General features: G+C 40.1%; 1 protein-coding gene across 2 annotated transcripts in view; it reads right to left on the bottom strand.

Annotated features, from left to right (window-relative positions):
* The window catches only part of Unc5c (unc-5 netrin receptor C), a 338,360-nt gene extending 322,266 nt beyond the window's left edge, over positions 1-16,094 (bottom strand). For both annotated transcript variants that reach the window (XM_034501256.2, XM_076933307.1), the window contains exon 1: positions 15,771-16,094. In XM_034501256.2, coding sequence (XP_034357147.1) covers positions 15,771-15,894 — 124 coding nt within the window. In that variant the 5' untranslated portion in view covers positions 15,895-16,094. The remainder of the gene's footprint in view (positions 1-15,770) is intronic.
* Positions 16,095-17,312: the final 1,218 nt, after the last annotated feature.

Genomic DNA, 17,312 nt, shown 5'->3' with positions numbered 1-17,312 from the left:
TCTGATATAAAACAAAATTTAACTAATTGGAAAGTCAGGTTTTACTATCAATATCAACAAGGGAACAGTTGGGAAAACTTTCAGGCAATCTTTGGGACTTCTGGCTTACAGTCCTCCACAGCTCCTAATTGCAGCTCTGTTGCAGCAAACTAAGTCACTGAGAATCCAGCTGTGCTCAAAGTGCTTGTATATAGTTGTTTGAGGCTTATGTGTTTCATATGCCAGAGAATCAAAGTTCTTCAAAGCCATGAAAAATAGGGAAAAAAAAATCAAAAATACAATGGGAATGAGTTTCTAAGGTGAAGAAAACTAACCTTTTGGTTATTTTATTAGCTTTCTATAACTGTGGTAGAATGTCTGAGATAATCGACCTAAAGGAAGAAAAAATTATTTTCCCTTCTGCTTGCCAAGTCTTTAGTCTATGGTCAGTTGGCCATGTTGCTATTTTGGGATCTTTGATAAGGTAGTGTATGGTTGTGGGGAATACAGGGATGGGGCATAGCTGCTTGCCCCATGATGACCAGAAAGAGGAGAAAGAGAAAAAAGAGAAAAGAGAATTCCCAGAACACATGACTGGTAAGCCAATATCCTTGCTTTCCTCAACTAGGTCCTCTCTTTTGAACATTCTATCAGTTTCCAGTGCTAATACTGTGTGGGGATCTGCCCTTGGTATATGGGCATTTGAAAGCCCCAGTAAAACTGTTGGTACCTAATGGCTAGTAGATACTCAGTCTTCAGTCTATCTGGGTTTACAACCAGATACTCATGGGCATCTCATTTGATTCAGGAACTCTTAAATCAAGATACAAGAAAAGATGCTGATTCTACCACAGTGAATTGTCAGAAAAAAAAGAAAGCCACATTCTTATTGATGCAAAACACTCGTATTCATGCAGTACATTTAAAAATGGAGGATATCACTTACTACCCTTGTGTCAAATCCTAATTTGTGTGCTCAGGACCAGGGGATGATTAGACTCTGTGTTGACATCTAGCTGGGAACACAGAAAGAAAAGAGCAGCCCAGCTGGGTAGGAGAGGTCATGTTACAAAGGGAGTGAACTAAAACTAAAATGAACAGCGTGGGTGGGAGGAGCCAGGAAGAAAAGATGGCGCACGTGAAATGAATGGCCAAGGAAGGAGTAAAAGAGAACTGGAGCTAAACAAGGGTCTAGCTATAAAGGCTGGGGGAGCGGCTGTCGTATTAGGGTTACACAGAGACTATAACAGCTGGTGCCCAGTGTGGGGAGACTATAACCACAGAAAAGTTTGTAAGAGTTCAGTAGGAAGTACAAGCACAAATCCTGCCAGCCATGTGAAATTTCGAACCTCCATGTAGGCGAGCGTTTGAAGAGAAAGAGCTCCTCAGAGGGCGCTATGTTGGCCTAATTTCCCTTTGCAGGTCAGAGGGACATGGCAAAGAAACAAGCTCTACTTCAGTGTAATAGATACACGTGACCATATTTAGGTAGTATGTGTCTTTCCTAACACAACACCATTAAATGCTTGAATGTATTTAATTTTTGCTAGCAAATAATTATATAGGAATATTAGAAATAATTTCTGCTTTCACTGACTTGCATTTCTGAATGGCTTCTCTACACTTTTGATGAAATAATGGTAAATCATATATTCTGTGGAAAAATAGGTAATGTTTACACTGATTTAAAAAAAATTAAATGAAAGCCGTTGGCAATGTTTAGTGACTGTTTCTGAGACAGCTTAGTGTTTCAAATAACAACATTGAGAAGCTTGATTTTACCTTAGTAAAGCAACACAGATATATATAAGAAGAAATCAAAAGTATAAGCTCAACACTCAAGTCACTGTGTGTTTTGCTCCTGGAAATCATCCAAAGATTTACTACAAAGTAATTGTTATATATAGTGATGAGGCCCAAAGAAACTGTCCAATCAATCAACAATGTTCCAGATTGTGTCTGTCGGCTTCTTTTAACAGAGTAAGATCCATGAAGATAAGAAGTTTTATAATTATGTAGAGAAGGCATTTCACTGCCCATTATAGAGTTCCTATTAACTTTTTCTTTTAAGTGAGGGTTTCTTAGAATGGCACTTAGAGAACAGGGTTAGCATAGGTGTGGGTTAAAGATAAATGTCATTAAACCTTGTGTCTGTATAGAGCAAACTACAAACAGACCTGTGTCTCCTAAGGCTCTCTATTCATTGAGTCCATCCATCCGCATCCATCCCGCTGTGGTTGCTAAGGGGACTAGAACTATAGTCTAGAACTATGGTCTCTTTGGCTGTGCATTTCCTATTCAGTGTGCATATTATGAAAAATATGGTTTTCATGTTTTTTCTTGTTTAAACATTATAATAAAGCATTTCAAAGGGTATAAAACAAAAGAACACAAAGATTAACAATGTCACATGCAAATAATAAAATACAATGCTGGGTATTCTTTGTAGCCCCAAAATCCTCCTTTACCCATAGTCTTCTTAAATATAGTCATTATTAACCAACTGTAAATTTTCCTTTTTTAACTACACACTGAAAAAGTTTTTGTTTTCAAATAGGACTATTATATTTGTATATGTTCTTTTTCACTCTCATAGAACACAAGTTGCACATGGATGCCAGTGAGAAACTAGCGAGCTCCACTGGCCTCTCCTGGAATCCATTTAAAATATTTAATTAAATGAAGTAGAGACCAGTTTCAGTGTATGCACAGATGATTTTTTTCCACTGCACATGAACATACTTTGAACAGTTTGGACATCTAATTAATTTTTTTTTTTTTTGCCTTTTATCCTCATATGTACTCTGAACGTATGAGGAACTCTCTGGCCTTGCTTGGAAATTTTAGTTTAATTAATTGTTGCTTTTATACTATGATCAGGAAGTGCTTTGTAATGTTAAAACTTTTGACATAATGAAGAAGGTTAATTGTTTCTATTCTTTTAGAAAGAGTTTAAATATTAGCCAAAATGAAGAGTTCAGTAATTAATTTTTCTTAATCTTTAACCTCCACTTTTACAAACACAGCAATGTACAGTTTAAAAAGAATAAATGGGTATTTTTCACTTAAAGTTATCAACTGTATAGATTCAGAACTTGACACTTAAAAAAATTATCACTAGGGCTGAAGAGATGTCAGAATGTCTGAATAATTCTTGTTCTTGCAGAGGACTGAGGGGTGATTCCCAGCCCCAACAAGGCTCCAACTCTGAACCACCAGTATCAGGGTATCATGTGACCTCTTCTTGCCTCCAGAGGCACGTGCACATACACGCAGCAAACACATTCATAAGCTAAAAGTAAATTTGTTCTTAAACTCACATTAAAGCAAATTTGCTGCTTTCCAAAGTATTTTAATGTAAAAGTTTCATAGTTTGGTATAAAACATGGCTTCTAAAATGTGCCAATCTCTTATTAAAGAATGTGCCATTGAAAACACACCTTGGTTGGTCTATAAGCTGTTTTTCTACTTGGCTTTAATCCTAACTGAACACAGTCTTTTCATTCTTGTCATAGAATTTTAGCAATGCCAAATGAAACCTGTTACACAATGTAGACATTTATGATAAGAATAAAATGGCATCAGCAATAACAAAGGCTAAAGTGCACTAAGTGCTTGTCCAGTGCCAAGAGCTGTCCCCAGTCCTTTGCGTTTCACAACCATTCCTCCTTACAGATTTATGACATCAGTACAACAATTATATTCATCTTATACTCCCAGTGTGAAGGAAAATGAAGATATTATACTTGTATGTAACTGGCAGATACAAAGCTCAACACACTTTACTAATCTTGGCCTAGGTACTCACAGAAAGACTGGTAGTATTTGCAGTACCCGTTGCCACAGAAAACCCATTGGTCATAGACATGGATGAGTTTTGAATTTTGACTTGTTTTATAGATTTCTTCAAATAGAAAATTGTCAGATCCAATCCCATACAGATGCAGGCAAACATTCACAGGTGTACACACACAGGCAAACAGTATGTTTCTAATTTCCTGACAGTCAAAGAAAAAAAGTTAGAGACTGGAGAGAGAAAAGGAGAGAGAGAAAGTGAGAGAGAAAGATCACACTTATGTGAATGCAGTCATAAATCTCAGTGTAGACACTATTTGAAGTAAAGATAGATGCAAGCATAAACAAATACAATTCTAGAAGGAATATGCTTACTCGATCTTTTTATAAAATGTAGTTCATACCAAGAGAGGTGCATACTTTAAAAATTGTCCAAAAAAGCAACAGTCTCTTACATAGCGGAGGATTATTTTTCTAAAAACTGCTCTAAACTAATGTAATAACTGTCCTATTTCAATCAATCTAGGATCATCTTATTATATTTTCAACATAATTCAATTTTATTACACAAGTTTGTAGATGGCTACACATTTATTATGCAGCTAAATACAATGACATTCTTTTTTCAATTCACAATAGAATTAAATTTCATACATTACAAAAGGAAAACCCCATCTATGGAAATAACCATATAAATATGTTTTGGTCATAAAAATAGATTGAAATTTTAAAATCAAAGTCCACTGGACTGGATGGTGGAATACTCCCATCTGTTATTAATGTCTCAATTATACACTAAAAACAAGAGGATTCACTGAGGCCCTCATATAATATGTCAGTAAATAGGATTTTGGTTAGTAATTTCATTACATAAACTTTGACCATGTAGGCTCACGATTCATTCAAAATGAGCATTGGCAGTGGCCTGGAATGAATTAAAACAGTTAACAGCACCAAAGAGGATTTCTTCATTTTATTAACAAAATGCTTGTGTAAGAATCTATTCACACAAAAGTAAAATCTCTGCTATGGCTAAGCGTAAGCCTTTTTGGTTTTGTTATTATTCTTTGCAAGAACTATAGGGTTATGCAAGGATTTACTTACATGTTAAAAGGATTTACTTACATGTTAAAAAAAATACTTAATTTCAAAGTACAAATAAGTAAAAACTGCGACGTTTATGGTCAGAGAACAGAACTCAGAACCTTGAAGTCTAGAGAATCTGGTGAGTGCCCAAGTGAAGATTGGGGAGGTGCTCCTGGAGCGTGTGCATGTGTGATTGGGGTCATGTGCTGCCTTGGACTCCAGCCCCCTGACTTCTGCTGGGTTTTGCTAATGGCCTGATAATAGGGAAGGGGGGAGGTGGGCATAGAGGTCTCCTAGTACTTTAGAGTGGAGTGAACATGACAGCTGCTGATTAATTACTGCCCACTTCTCAACTCACACATCAGATGACTGAGCAGCCCCGTTCAGCAGCACAATGGTTTCACAGTTACAGAACACTGGCTTCGAGAATACTTTCAGATGATTCCAAGAGATGCGCAGATTCCATAATAATTGACAGTATCCATTATTGTCTTCCTGATGACTAAAATATCTGTTAGATATTTCTCTAAAGGTGAAAAAATATATTTGAGGAACTGGTGTTGCTGTTGCGGGGTGTGATATGAGCACTTGAAGCTTCGGTTTCATGTCTGATAGTACAGACATATTCCATAGCTTTGAAAATATTACCCAGAGATGATTTATCCATGTTAGTGAGTGTTACATTAGACCTGTGGTCTCCTTACTCCCTTCCCAACATTCATTCTCCTCCCCACTTACACAGTATGGCTGGGCTTCCTGTCCTTTCAAAGCACATGGAAAAATAAACATTGTAGCTAATAGCAGGAAAAAAAAAATTCCCTCCACTCTAAATGAACTTCTCAAGACTGAATGTGAACTCAGGCTCCTATGGAAACAACTGCCTTAGGATGTCAGCTCAAACCCCTCCAGATGATTTCTTTCAAAGCCTCCCTTTTAAGGCCATCCCCGACATGTATTATCTTCTTGTTATATAGACTGCTACTTTTGTTTCATCACAAACCTTTGCCTGTGTAGTAGCAGCCTGCTACTACTATCAGATGGCATTTGTTTTACTTAATGTACATAGTTTTAGAAAAAAAATATAGAACTGCTATTACTGCATTCTATGAAAACACACCAGCATACATTTAGCCGACACGGCATCAGCTGGTATTTAAACTGGGCTTAGCTAATGGACTTTTAATGTCAGCGGGGTTATGTGCAGTTACTGGCTATTAGCAGAAATGGTTCCTTTCTATAAAAATCACTTTTCCTCAAGTGTGTTGTTTGAACATTCCTTTCCCTAATTTAGTGACTGTCATTGAATGCTAAATAAACCAAAGGACTCTGGAGTCTGCTGTTATCTTTAAGATCCTCTCTTTAACTTTGCAATTCAGCATTAAACAGGCAACCTTTCCCATTAACTTTTAGACTTATAATCACAAAACCTTGTGAGGAATTATATTTACCTTGTCATTTTTCCACAGTATACTATGTATTTTGCTATGAAAGCCCCTTGTCAACAATGGAGGATGAATTCATGATGATGTGTCTAACAAAGTTGCCAGAACCCTAAAATTGAGTACTTTTAAAATATCGCTTCAAAAATGCCAAAAATTTGAAACTGCATATATGCTAGTAGTCCCAACTGAGTGACATGTGGATGTGTTTATAAATATTTATTATTATATTTAATACAATCAAGAAGCAAATTATTGTCATATCCTGCATGAAAATCTGGACATTCTTCCATTATAACAATGTTTCTGCCTATACAGTTAACTTGCTCTGTCCATTTAAGTAAAAGTTTCTTTGAATAGTGTGACAAAAGTGGAAATAAAGCCATCTGTGGGAGACCAAGAATATCAACCACAACTAATCACAACCCATTTCTCATCAGTGAAACAAACCATCCCTGCATTATTCTGGGCAGGAAAAAAGTCCAGCAGACCTTGCCTACAGTGGGCCCATGTATAAAGTCACTTCATGTATGGCACTTCCAGAACAATGATGCTTCTCTTCGAGAAGTTAAAAAGATCCAGGAACTTGTGTAAAATATGTTCTCCCTTCATGCTTGGAAGTGGGTATTCTACTGAAGATAGACACTCAACTGTAGTCAATAAGTGAGTCTATCATAAGACTATGGGAAAAACAAAACCAACCAACCAACCAACCAACCAACCAAATAACAAGAAAACCCAGAAGGTCTTCATATGTTGGCCAGAGGCCATAGAAAGCAGACATCACTTGGGAATAGGATACAACCTGTTTCTATCAGATGAGACAGCCTCTGCACCACACAGTGAATTGACTTGTCAATTTGCCAAGACAACTTTCTGAAAAATAGGATGTAATAATTTTTACTAAGAAACCTGTGATTAAATCAGAACTGCCAGTTGATAATGAGGTTTATAAGTAAAAATAAAACAATTATTTTTGCAGGTTGCATTTTTTTTAAGGGTAAGTGGCAAATCTGTTTGAAAATAAATGTTCCTTTCTAAAACATCAAAACATGCTGCATATGCACATTGCAATCACATTGTTATACACAGATATTCAGAAAAAAATAATCTATTTGTCTACTTTTCCATAAGGATTTAGTGTATTAAAACTTTTGTGCAAAAATGTTCTAGAAAAATTACTTATTTAATTCAATTAAAATAACATGCAAGTCTTCCATTTGATTTATAATAAATTCAATGAAGTATTCCCCTCCTTTTTGAAACTGGGAAGGCACTGAAGCAGCTCAAACTTTTCCCAGCCATCTTTCTACACTTCCTAATCCTGTTGCTGCAAGTCAGTGGCAGCTATTTAACCATGGTCCTTTTTCATTATTTATAGATAGATACATGTATGTATAGTAGTGATACAAAAATAAACATTTAGTTCAGCCAGTATACCTGGAGAGGCAGACAGTGATGACATTCTCTCAATGCACTATAATTCTATTAAGTCAGCTCCACTTAAGCAAATTATTTTTTTCAGGACAGTTGTCGCAAAACATTCCCATATAATTTCAACATAATGCTATTGGATTTCTTCCAAGCAGGTGAGCCTTAGGAAACAACAGGGTGTTGTTGTCAAGGGCAATGTTTAACAGGATTGAGAAACACATTTCTTAAAGATCACTGGTGGGTCTCAGCAGAGCACTCATCATACTCCTGCGTGGGAGCACATCCTTCCCAAATAGGTACATAAGAAAATGTAACCTCTTAAAAAGCAAAGGCTTTGAAAATACTCTGGAAATTCTTTCCCTATGTCAGCTGGAGTAAGAAACTAAGACATGATTTATATAAAAGTTTTATGTCATATACTTCAGCATTATGATGAGAAACCGATCTTAGGACTCTATTACAAATATAACTAATAATGAATCATAAACAACAACAACAAAATTCCATTTCTCCTCTGCTCCTGAAAGCAGTCACAGAAATGGGTTTCTGGTTTCTAGGGTAAAAATTCTGTGGGGAGGGGTTAAGTGTCAGGTTCCTTCATCCCCATGTTGAACCCCTAAGCCAACTTTAAGTTACAGCCTCTCAGCTTCTTATAAAGATCCAGAATGAAGAATTAAGATTGCAAAGGAAAATAAGAGGCGATATAATTACTGTTTTATTTAGAATGATTTCAGCATTGCTACTTGCTAAACTTGAGTGCTTCCACTGGGTGGCCACAATGTGTACATTTTGCAGTCTCTACTCCAAGGGGATCCAACATAGCACTTTTCTTTTAACAGAGTAAACATATATGGAATGCCCTTAATCTTCAATGTCCAGTTACCACAATTTACTCTAATAACTGTCTGTCTTATGTGTTGTCAAGGTTTTTTGGGTTTTGTTTTGTTTTTGTTTTTGTCGGTTTAATAATTTGGGAGTTATTTGGCTTAGATTTTAGATAGCTCAAATCCACAGAACAGTAACAGTCCTATGGTCACTGACTATCATTTTTAGCATCTGTCAAAGAGACTGACCATCTGCTTACTTTACAAAGGAGTTCTTCAGAAGACTCTTGCAGTTCTTGTTATTCCAAAAAAGATAGCATAGTGATTTAGGATATTTAAGTACAAGTAACTAACTTGTAAATGTACAGAAAATAGAATAGTTCAACACTCCTTCCTCTAATTTTAATCTTACACTTGAGTTTTCTTTGCCAATGATTAGAAATATTTTTATATCACGTAGCCTAACATATTGCCCAAAACTTCTGTTGTCTGAGGGAATGAGTCTTATACACGAAAAAATTTTCTTCAGAAACTTTTACATTATTCTTTTTATAATACTTTTGTAATTTATAAACTCATCTTAGTTTTCATGAGCTGGAAGGAATAAAGTCTACATTTATCTTCCTGGACATATTTGAGTTAATAAGTGAATTACATATGCATTTTAATATGTAAGCACCAGCCTACATTTTTTTTTATTTAAAATCAACTTTCCTATACAAGGATTTTCTTTTCAATAGAAAAAAAAATAGAACATAATAAATTACAGTTAAGCTCAAGTACTCCACAATTAAGACATTAACTAAGTATGAGAAATGTGAGCAATCATCATCAAACATGTTAAACGTCATGAAGGAGTTTCTGTTTAGCATCTGTATCTAGACAAAAAGATAATATGTGTTCATCTTACAAGGCTTCTTACTGCTCTCATAATTGCTGAGAATTAAAACTAACCATAGGAGCCACATGACATAATGATTAATGAAGGTAAACCCTCCTATGCTCACAACATTTTAAGATAAATAAGGTTTGTAACTTTGGAGCTAAATTTGATTAATCAATATTATATATTAGTATCATTACGTTATTCCTAGTATTTGAAATAAGAACTCCAACAGGAATGTCAATGTGAGGAAGGTTCACCTCATCCTCTTTCCCTTCCATGAGAACATAAGACTCACTGTGTTGTTTAATTAAAGGAGGTTATTCCCCAAACATTGGAGTTTTCAGATGTTATGCTTCACTTTGCAACACAAAGCACTTTTGAGTTACCGTTCTTTGCTGATAAAACGGTGCTAATACTGATGTAAGGACAAATATCTGCATGTTAGGCACTTTCAAAGCTGTAGCTTACTTCCTAAATTATAACTTCACTTTAATTGATGTCACTGAGCTTCAGCACTATGTAGAGAAGAACAAACTGTCTCAGTGCCTGATCTCTACTCTGTTCTTTTCCATCTTTCTAAACTTCACTGTAGAATTCTGTGGGGGCAACAATGCTCAGAATGAGAGAAAACCCACATTTCAAATGCAAGTCAAAACACTTCAATGAATTCTCAAGTTATATCTTAATATCTTCTAATATTTTCCTTATAAAGAGTATAATAATTTGCAACATACCTTAAAGATGTTCAGAAAAAGGAGTTTTGACAGATCGTAACTAGCAGAGAGTAGAAGAAGCACACTCAGTCCTTCTGATTCTGTGACTTCACAGAAGTATTTGCACAAAATAATTTTTATTAAAATTTGGGTAAATTTCAACACAAAAAGGTACTAGCAACAGGAAAAGTTATAAACTACAATGTTGTTTTAAGAATTATATATATAAGAAAACAGTAGCATTTAAAAATTACTCATGAAAATGTACCTTCAATCAAGTAATACAAAATTCTCACTGAGTTTCTATTAAAAAATATCCTGGAGTGATACTCTTTATATAAGGTCTCAGGTTCTTATCCTTCACAGATAAGAGCAATAATAGTTACAAGTGAAGTCTGGAAATCTAAAAGTTCATAGTAGGTTCAAGCCGATGTTGATTAAGAGAGGGGGTCAGAGACAGTGATAAAATGGAGAGATAAAGAAGGGAAGAGAGGAAGGAAGAGAGAGAAAAGAGAAGATAAGTGAGTTGGGTTGTAGGAAAAACTTAACTACCAATAATTTAAATAAGAATTACAGATTTTCAGGAAAAATATCTTTGTTTTAACTATAAGTAAAAATAAACATTAAGGCCCCTTGAAGTTTTTAGTTTGTCTTAAGAGTTGGTCAGAAGGCAACATGCAAAGAGAAATATCAATGATTGTTTATTTTATATATGTTTACTACAATCATGAGCAATTAAATTTTAAAACTCAAATAAAGTTTGCATAAATTTAAGGCCTGGTGCATTTGTCTCACTTTTTGCCACTGTTTTGCCAAGTTGGAAGCCAAGGAATAATAATATTTTCTGTGAGCTACCTATTATTCTAGTTGATTTAAGACACTAATTCAGCCTTAGTATGACCTGTGGCATATATGTTTCTCATCTTACACGTGAGGAAATTGAGGTACAGAATAGTTAAATAACCTAGCACAGTCATGTAGCTAGGAGATGTCAGAAGAATTATGATGTATTGCACTAACTAAAAGAACAGGCACATGGTATTAGCAATTATTAGCTTGTACATCCCCAAAGCCAGACAAAATAGTCATTGACTCCAAGTGGTAGACATGGGCCCATAGAGGCATGGTATAGCCCTTGGTATCACAACATAAACAGGTACATGGATTCAGTCCCCTTTACCAAAGTAGGGGAGGCACTGGAATATAAGTAATACTTTTTAAATGCAAATTTAACTTTAAGAAAAGCCCATTCCCATCATGGGCGTGGTAGCTCACAGCTGTAATCCCAGTAACAGGATGGGGGTGGGAGCCAAGGTGGGTGGCTCATGAGTTCACAGCCAGCATGAGAGAGAGTGGGAAGAATGAATGAATGAATGAATGAGAGTATGTGCCTAGACTAATTCAACTTCCAATGGTCCCTTCCTTACTACTTCCAACAAATTAATCTTTTATGTATAAAATACCATTCATCCTCTATGTATAAAAGTTTTGGAACTGTTCCCACGACCACCATCACTCATGGGAAAATCCAGGCCTCCTTGACACAAGGAACCTATCTGTACACACTGTTCTAGTCCAGAAAGTAATATGCTGGCAGGTCTATCCTGATGATAAAAGCATTTTATTCAAGTCTAACTCTCCAACAAGTAGCACACTGTCTGGGACTTGTTCACTGTGGCATGCTGCTTCTAATATACACTCTAGTCAAATAAGCTCAAAAATGTAGTGTGCAGGAAATGGGAACAGATTTGTTTTTAAGTTGCACAGATGCAAAGGTCAAGTAAAAGGGATCTAGGCTGAAACTTCAAGGCTGGCTGGAGTCTAGGCTCAGCTTCTACCCACACCATCTTCCAGAAATGGCTACAGCCTCCAGTGCTAGTGTTTCTTCTTAGAGTGACTCCCTCTGCTGCTCCAGCAAAGCCATGACCTAAATCAGAAAAGTGCCATGTGCAGTTAAGGCCTAATGGAGCACTCTCTCCCTTTTCATGCAAATAGAGGAATATAGCACACATTAGGGGACAGTTATATTTAAATCTCAACAATGACACTACATAAGCAAAGAGGGTTAGCCTAGTACATCTCCCAGGCCTCGCTCACCTCCTTAGGGGAGTTGTTTCAGATATATTGGTATGGTGATGATGTTCCCAGGGTACAAAGATAGACACTTTAAATGATCTTTTCCCTGCTTAACTCTAATGTTTATTATAATGTAATGGTTTCTTTGTTTTACTGACAGGATCTGGCTTTGTTATACAGGGTGGCTTTGAACTTACATTCCTCATGTCTCAGCCTCCTTAAGTGGGAGTCTTAAAGGTGTAAGCCACCATACTCTGCCATAATCCCACACTTATTTTTAGCCAGGTGCTTGAAGAGTTTGTTCTCTGAAGACTTTTATTGTTCTCTAAGTTAGAACACACAGAATTACTTGCCTAACAAAGGCCACCTTGTCTCATTTTCCTTATTGTGACTCTCCCTAGGGAATGCATGAATTTGTCCTTCCAGATGAGCCATACATGAGAGAATAGTCATCAAACTTGGTTATCATCAAAACCGACTGTCAATTTGGAAAACACCAACATGCATAAAGTCATGAAAGTACTTTCTTCCTCGGTGGAAAGAAAGGTGTTACTTGTCTTAAAAACACTAAATTTATGCAATAAGAGAAGTATCTCTGAATAGACTTTAATAATTTTCTGGTCTGAATTTGGAGGTGTTAACACACATAATACTAGTGGTGGCAGATAAGAGACACATTATGCTGTGCAAGGGTAAGAGGCAAAAATACACACACACACACACACACACACACACACACCTTGCCTTTCCTAGTAAAAATCTTTCATTCTTGGAAGTCAGGAGCCCTGAAAATTCCCTGGAGTGATGGTTTCCCAGCAATCCTCAATGAAACAATTAGAGCATGGGCAGAGAGGGGAAAGTTGTTGCCTACAGCTCAGAGAATTTCCCAAGGACCTGTTTAACATGACTGCTGTCTGTCTTTAATCCACAGTTGCAAAACTCCCTCACTTATAAATAATACTCGCTCTGTTCTTCTACAACTGTGTTGCGGTTGGTTTTTCTCCTCCCCTGGGCTGACTTCGACTAGAGATCTATTTTCAAAAGCTTCTCATTTTCACGGCACTGCTCCAGCAGATGATAAACCTTCCTCACATTGTAAAGTACTTAATGAATGTCTCGGTTCTAATTGCATATGTACTTCCATTCATAAAAAAAAAAAAAAGAATAGTCCACTGGGGTCATTAATGCATCAGAACAAGCAAATGGTACCTTTAGGGTATGTGTGGGAGCTCTAGTATAAATTGGAGAGAAAGGAGATGCTGAAGAAAACGGGAGTCTGCCTACCAGACCATCCTACAGTGACTGGAATAAAGTGTTAACAGCAGGTCAGTAGTAAACAGGCCTGGCTAATGAGTAGCAGCCACAGGGACAGTAGCTGATAGCAGATTTCTGTGCCTTACACTTCCTTTGATGTCTCTCAGATAACACAGGACGAGCTGGTGCTCTGGAACATGGAGGGTAACAAAGATAAAAGTAAGAGTCCTGCATCTCAGACCATGTGATTTGAAGAGAAGAAAAAAAAATGTTATTCTCCCTGAAAGAGAGTAAATGGAGAAAATCCACAGCAAAACCTCATATGAACACCCAGCCAGACCTGCTTTTTTTTCCCTCTGTCTCAGAGCAGAATTAATCCTCAACCTTTGACTTGCCTGGTGTAGACCAAGAAAAAGTGCAGGAGGCAAAGCATTTAGTTTCTGCTCCCTTCTTTCAATATTAATCCACTTACAGTCCCCTGTTTGATTATCTGCATCGATCCTTCTCCTACCCAGTCTTTTTAATTTGGCCGTTGTAAGCTCTCCACAGGGATTCTGCCTCCTTTTGGCATCTTTGGGGACTTTTAACTTTCCCTTTTCCCAAACCCTTCCCTTACCCTGCCCCTCACCCCCAATGGCTTAGTCCTTTGTGCACTGAAAAATGAGAAGGAATTCCAGCAGGACTCACACAGCTGATTCCATAACCCTTAATCAGGCTGCCCACTTAGGCTTCCTCCGATCCTCCTCTAAGCATCCCTGGCTTGTGTCCTGAGAACTTCTGACCACTCTCAAGAACTGTAGGCTTTCTAGCACAGATTTCCTTGAACACAGTCAGATGTGCTCTGGACGTGTGCATAAGAAAACTGGAGCTGACCCACAAGGATAGGAAGCATCTGTCCAGAAGGGAAGGCAAGATTTATGAGCGCGGCCACTTAGCAGTGTAGCAGGAACAATTTACTCCCTAAGTAGCTATCTCCGATTCACACTGCCTTGCTAATCACATACCTCTTCTTGAGGACCAGACTTGCCTGGCCTCTGGGCTGGCTTTCTTCTGCTTTCAGCACCCACCTCCCTGCATGAGATGAGTGCCTGTAGATTTTAGGAAATGCAGGCTATAATTGGGATAAACCAGTCTGTGAGCATCATGGAAGGAGTCAGGGCTGCTGCTCCTCCTCCCAAACCCTCCAAATTCATAAAGAAATGAAACAAACCAGACATGTGAGTGTGTGTGTGTGTGTGTGTGTGTGTGTGTGTAGGGAACGGAAGGGTCTTTGAGCTGGTTCTGAATTGTTGCCTCTTTCTCCAGGCAAAGCTGTGTTGCCTTCTGGTTATTGACAATAAATAAATAAATAAATAAATAAATAAATAAATAAATCTCTTAAAAATGGCAAAGAAGGATCTGGGTTCGAACTGGTTTGGGTAAGTTTGGTAGCTGCACCACCCCCTAAAACTCAGTGAACAAGAAAGAAGCCTCCAAGATGACCCTCAGTCTAGCTGTCTCCTCTCCGCCCTTTCACATTCCGAACTCTGGACCACTGTCCACCTACCCTGGCTTTGCTCAGAGTTTCACACACTTCAAGGCTTATATGCGTTAAAATGCCAGTTATAAACTGGTTAGCAGCGTCCTTTCCCCAGAGAGTTGCAGGTTTGGGGTGAACAACTACAGTCTCCCACTCGAGCTGCGGGTTTGAAGTTTTTCAAGGGTCTCCTATCAGGAGAGGAACACGAAGAGGTTGTGAGTGGAAAGGCAGGCACACCCGGAGCATGTCCTTTCTGGGCGAATTGAGCATCTCCATAGCGCCCCATCAGCAGTCTAGGGGCACAGGCGCCTATGGGTCCTTGGCGGTAATGAACACACTTCCTTAGTGGAGGTGGAAGAAAATCCTGCAAGCCCAGCCACCGCGCACAGCGGGGAGCCTCGACACACTACACATATTGGGGCGCACACCACAACGCCACTATCGGTGCCTCTGGAAACCTCCGGGTGCACACTATTCAAAACCGTGCGCGTGTGGGTCTGAAAGTGCAAAAGACGCTCCAGGATCCCACAGGCACCGAGGCAGCAGCTACACTTAACACACCCCAGGTCCATCCTCACCCAGCTCCGGAGCTAAGACTGAAAAATCTGGTTTCTTAACTAGTTGGGAAAGTGGGATTTAAAGTGGTTTCCATTGGGGGCAAGCAGGCAGATGATGAAGCAAGGAGCGCCAGGGACAAATAGAGGTAGAGGAGAGGAAAGACAGAAGCAAAGGGAGGTGACCGCCGCGCCCTGAAGACCCCCTTACCTTGAGCGGCCGAGCCGGTGCCACTGGCGCTGAGCAGGGCCAGGGCAGGTAACACAAGCATCTGCAGCAAGTATCCTAGTCCCAGTCCGCAGCGGGCCGCTGTCGCCCTCAGACCTTTCCTCATCGTTGGCAGAGGTGTACCGGGAAAGGGGAACGCCACCAGGAGACGCGCAAACAGCAGAAAGCCCCGCCGGGCAGGAGGCTGGATCTGGCCACCGCCAAGCAGTCCTGAGAAATAACAGGAGCCCGAGCGCCACACTCCACTTTCTCCAAGGGCAGGGGCCAAAGGGGGTGGAGAGGAGCCTCCGAGGAGGAGTTTGAAGGTCCCTCGTCCACTCCGCCTAGCCACTGACGTCTCCCGCCTGCTAATGCTCTGCCCCCACTCGGGAAGTGCAGGGAGGCGCAGCGCGGCCACCACGACCGCTCCCGCAGCTTCGCTGCCAGCCGAACGGGCGCTGCTCTCGGGTCCCTGCGCCCAGGAGGATCGCACAGGCGCTGGGGATTGGGTGGTGGCAAGAGTGGGAGGAAAGGCGAACCTGCGAGGCGCTCCCGGCTCCAATCCTTGCGCTTCAGTGCGGGAGAGACTCCCCGGCTGCCGCCCGCCAGCCCGCCCGCCCGCCGACGGTCCCAGCGACTGTCGCCTCCAGGAGTGGGGCGAGCGGGGGTCCTGGGTGGCGCTCGCAGAGGAGGCGTGGAGGGCGCGGCCCCACTCCGCGCGGGGGGAAGCAGCGGCGGGAGCGCGCTTGCCCGCCTTATGTAAGCGAGGATGGAGCGAGATCCACGCCTCGCGCGGAAGGTGGAGTCCACTGGGTTCACTTGCTCACTTGCTCACTCGCTCCGGCGCTGACAAGGGACACCTGGGGGCAGAGGCAACCGCGGCCAGGGGCAGCACAGCCTCCCGCCTGGCGCCAGACTCCTGCTCCGCAAGCGCTGCGGGCGCGCCTCAGGCCACTTGGCCGTGTCCAGCGGAGCTCAGCCCACCGGCTGGCAGTGTCCCTGAGCCGGCCAAGCCTAAGCCAGATGCCCCAGGACTGCACTCGCGCTAGGATTTAGGGAGTTGCGCTTGATTGAGCCGGAGGCGGGCTGGAACTTGTTCTCATAGATGGGAAAGAAGGCAAGAAGCATTTGCAGTGGCTCAGCCCACTATCTTTGGGTTGTCAGCGCCAGTCAGGCTGTTTTATGCTCTGCGAGCCTGTGACCTATTTGTGGTGGAACAAAAACTGGAAATCAATGGAAACTCCCTCGGTGCTGATTTTTTTTTTTTTTTTTTTTTTTTTTTTTTTTTTTTTTTTGCTTGTTCATCTTGGTGGCTGCTGAGATTGAACATTTAAAGAGTGCCGCAGCAATACCAAGAGAAACCTCCCACCCCCACCCCCCAAAAAAAAGACAGACAGAACAAAATTTGCAGATCCTCAACTTAATGTTAGAGCCTATAACTTAGCCTCCAAATTCCTAACAGCGAGGAGAGGGGACTGAATGAATCTGCTTCAATTCCGGAAGACATTTTTGGGAGTAGTGAGGTTGTGAATTCGTGATAGAGGG

This window comes from Arvicanthis niloticus, chromosome 4 (genome assembly GCF_011762505.2).
Source record: "Arvicanthis niloticus isolate mArvNil1 chromosome 4, mArvNil1.pat.X, whole genome shotgun sequence".
In the NCBI taxonomy this organism is placed as follows: domain Eukaryota; kingdom Metazoa; phylum Chordata; class Mammalia; order Rodentia; family Muridae; genus Arvicanthis; species Arvicanthis niloticus.
Note: the sequence above shows the minus strand (reverse complement) of the source record. Positions and strands in the feature narration are given on the sequence as shown.